This window comes from Sinocyclocheilus anshuiensis, unplaced genomic scaffold (assembly GCF_001515605.1).
Source record: "Sinocyclocheilus anshuiensis isolate Anshui unplaced genomic scaffold, SAMN03320099.WGS_v1.1 scaffold1878, whole genome shotgun sequence".
NCBI lineage: Eukaryota > Metazoa > Chordata > Actinopteri > Cypriniformes > Cyprinidae > Sinocyclocheilus > Sinocyclocheilus anshuiensis.
Genome location: NW_015547722.1, coordinates 261,772 through 264,023, shown reverse-complemented (window position 1 = coordinate 264,023; position 2,252 = coordinate 261,772). Strand labels below are relative to the sequence as shown.

At 44.4% G+C, this 2,252-nt stretch overlaps 1 protein-coding gene across 1 annotated transcript in view; it reads left to right on the top strand.

Moving 5' to 3' along the window:
* Nucleotides 1-2,252, top strand: part of LOC107704222 (structural maintenance of chromosomes protein 1A-like) — a 56,164-nt gene that overhangs the window by 36,440 nt on the left and 17,472 nt on the right. Inside the window, exons 20-21 of the mRNA XM_016507109.1 lie at nt 183-296; nt 375-531. Coding sequence (XP_016362595.1) covers nt 183-296; nt 375-531 — 271 coding nt within the window. The remainder of the gene's footprint in view (nt 1-182; nt 297-374; nt 532-2,252) is intronic.

Sequence of the window (2,252 nt, the reverse complement as noted above, 5' to 3'; positions counted from 1 at the left end):
AATGAGACCACAACTCCCATGATTCCACACTCAGTCACAGCGTCATCAAACTACGCCTTTGTCTATTTGTTTAGTTTGAATACGCACCCTCTAGCGGCAAAAACGTACATATTTGCCTTTAAAACTTTTTACTAGTGCATTACATAAGCCCATCTAACATCTTGCTTGTGTTTGTGCTGTAGGGCAGTTCTCAGGCTGAGGAGAGCCTCAGCAGCAGTCAGAAGACATCTAGTACTGTCCTAGCCAAGGAAGCTCTTATCGAGATTGACTACAGCAGCTTGTCAGAGGACCTAAAAGTACATCAGTGCTTGCATCTTTACACTATCATGAGTGTTATGGCGTGTTGAGATTGTGATGTGACTGATGCTTTGCAGGACTCGCTGTCAGAGGAGGAGATCAAGGCGGAGATGAACACATTGCATCAGAGACTCAATGAGCAGCAGAGCATCCTGCAGAGGATCAGTGCTCCCAACATGAAAGCCATGGAGAAACTAGAGAGTGTTAGAGACAAATTCCAGGAGACCAGTGACGGTCAGTCATTCCGAGCTTATGCTGTAAACTTAATCCAAATAAAACTAAAATTGCAATTAGGTTGATAAAGCACAAAAAGACTGCAATTTAAACACATCTGTTTGTCAGTTCTAAGAATGTAAAAAACAAGGTCTCGCCGACCTTGAAAGAACAAACATATAAACACTGGAGAATTTAGAATGCATCTGTTGGAGTTTTGAGATTTCTTGTGAGATCTCTTGTTGCAAAACTTACCTTACATGTCCCCCTCACTTTTCAAAATCCCGTTTGTGTCCCCCCACTTTCAAATTTGTTTATGATTTTTTTTTTGACCGCACGGCGTCATTGCCACGGAGGAGCAGGACCGAGCAGGACACAGACGCGCATCCGCGTCCAGCAGCGTTGCCAGGTTTTCACAAGAAAACCCACCCAATCATGGAAAGGGAAAAAAGAGCTTTAATTAAAATGATACTGTAACCAATAAACAGCGGAAATATAATTTGTGAATGTGCTGGTGAATGAAGGAAGGCGTTGGCTGCGTTAAGGTTTTTAATTAGTGTGGCGGAGAGTGATAGTGCCCCTTCACTGAGCAGGATGAGCACGCGGAGCGAGGAGGCGCTGAAGAGGAAGGGAAGAAAAAATGACTTAAATCCACTGTTTATAGCAGACCCACTTCTTATTGTAGAGTCACATCTCAAAGGGGGTTCAGTTATATCTCGCTTCCAGCAGAGGGAAGAAAATTAAATCTTGGGTTGGCACACACACAGATGCTGTGATTGACGTTGGTCTGATACTACAGTACAGTCCTGGTAATGACACGGTCAGGGTTGCCAGGTTTACACAAGAAAACCCGCCCAATCGCTACTCAAAACTAGCCCAATGGCGTTTCGAGGGGGTTCCCAGTTAAAAATCGCGTTCCAGGGAGTAAAATACACGTTTTTTGGTGGGGTTCCCCTGCTAAAATTTGCATTCCAGGGGATAAATATCATGTTATTGGAGTCGCTTCAACCCGCGGACATGAAAAACAACCCTTTTAACAAACAAACAAACCCCACAACAGTGTTAAAGTAGCCCAATTCCACGGGAAAACCACGGACTTGGCAACACTGGCATCCAGGAACGTTGAGTGCACACTCTAAAAATAGCTCACTGAAAGCTTTAATGAGCAGGTATCACGGTTGCGGCACAGTCAAGCGATGAAACGCCAGAAGCAGCAACAGATGACTAGGCATGGGCTGATTACCGGTTTCAAGGTATACCGCGATTTGAAAATTTCACGCTAATATTTTCCATTATACTGTTCCTGCGGTATGCGCTGTTTTTCATGTCTCCTCAAAGACGGAAAGTGTAGGAATCCCTCAGGTTGAGTGCAGTGTAGAGAGTAACATGACCCTCCTCCTCCTGTTGGTGCGAGCGAGCGGTCAGTCACGTGTGTGTAGGATGGCCGATCTAAGGAGCTTCCCCTGGAACTTATGCGATCGGCAACCGGCCGTTTTTTGTCTTATTGCAAGCAACTCGTCTCTGTTCTGGAATTGCACAAACTGCATTGCAATGCAATCATTTTTCAAAATGTAATTTATGTGAAAATATGAAGTCTGTAAACGCCTGTTAACACAGGCCAGAGCCGTTGAAGACGGACGCACAGAGAAAAATACTGCAGCAGGCAGATTACTCACTGTTCATGATGCACGAACTATTGGAAGAAAATCCTCAATATTGATTTGGGGGTTTATATGAATGTG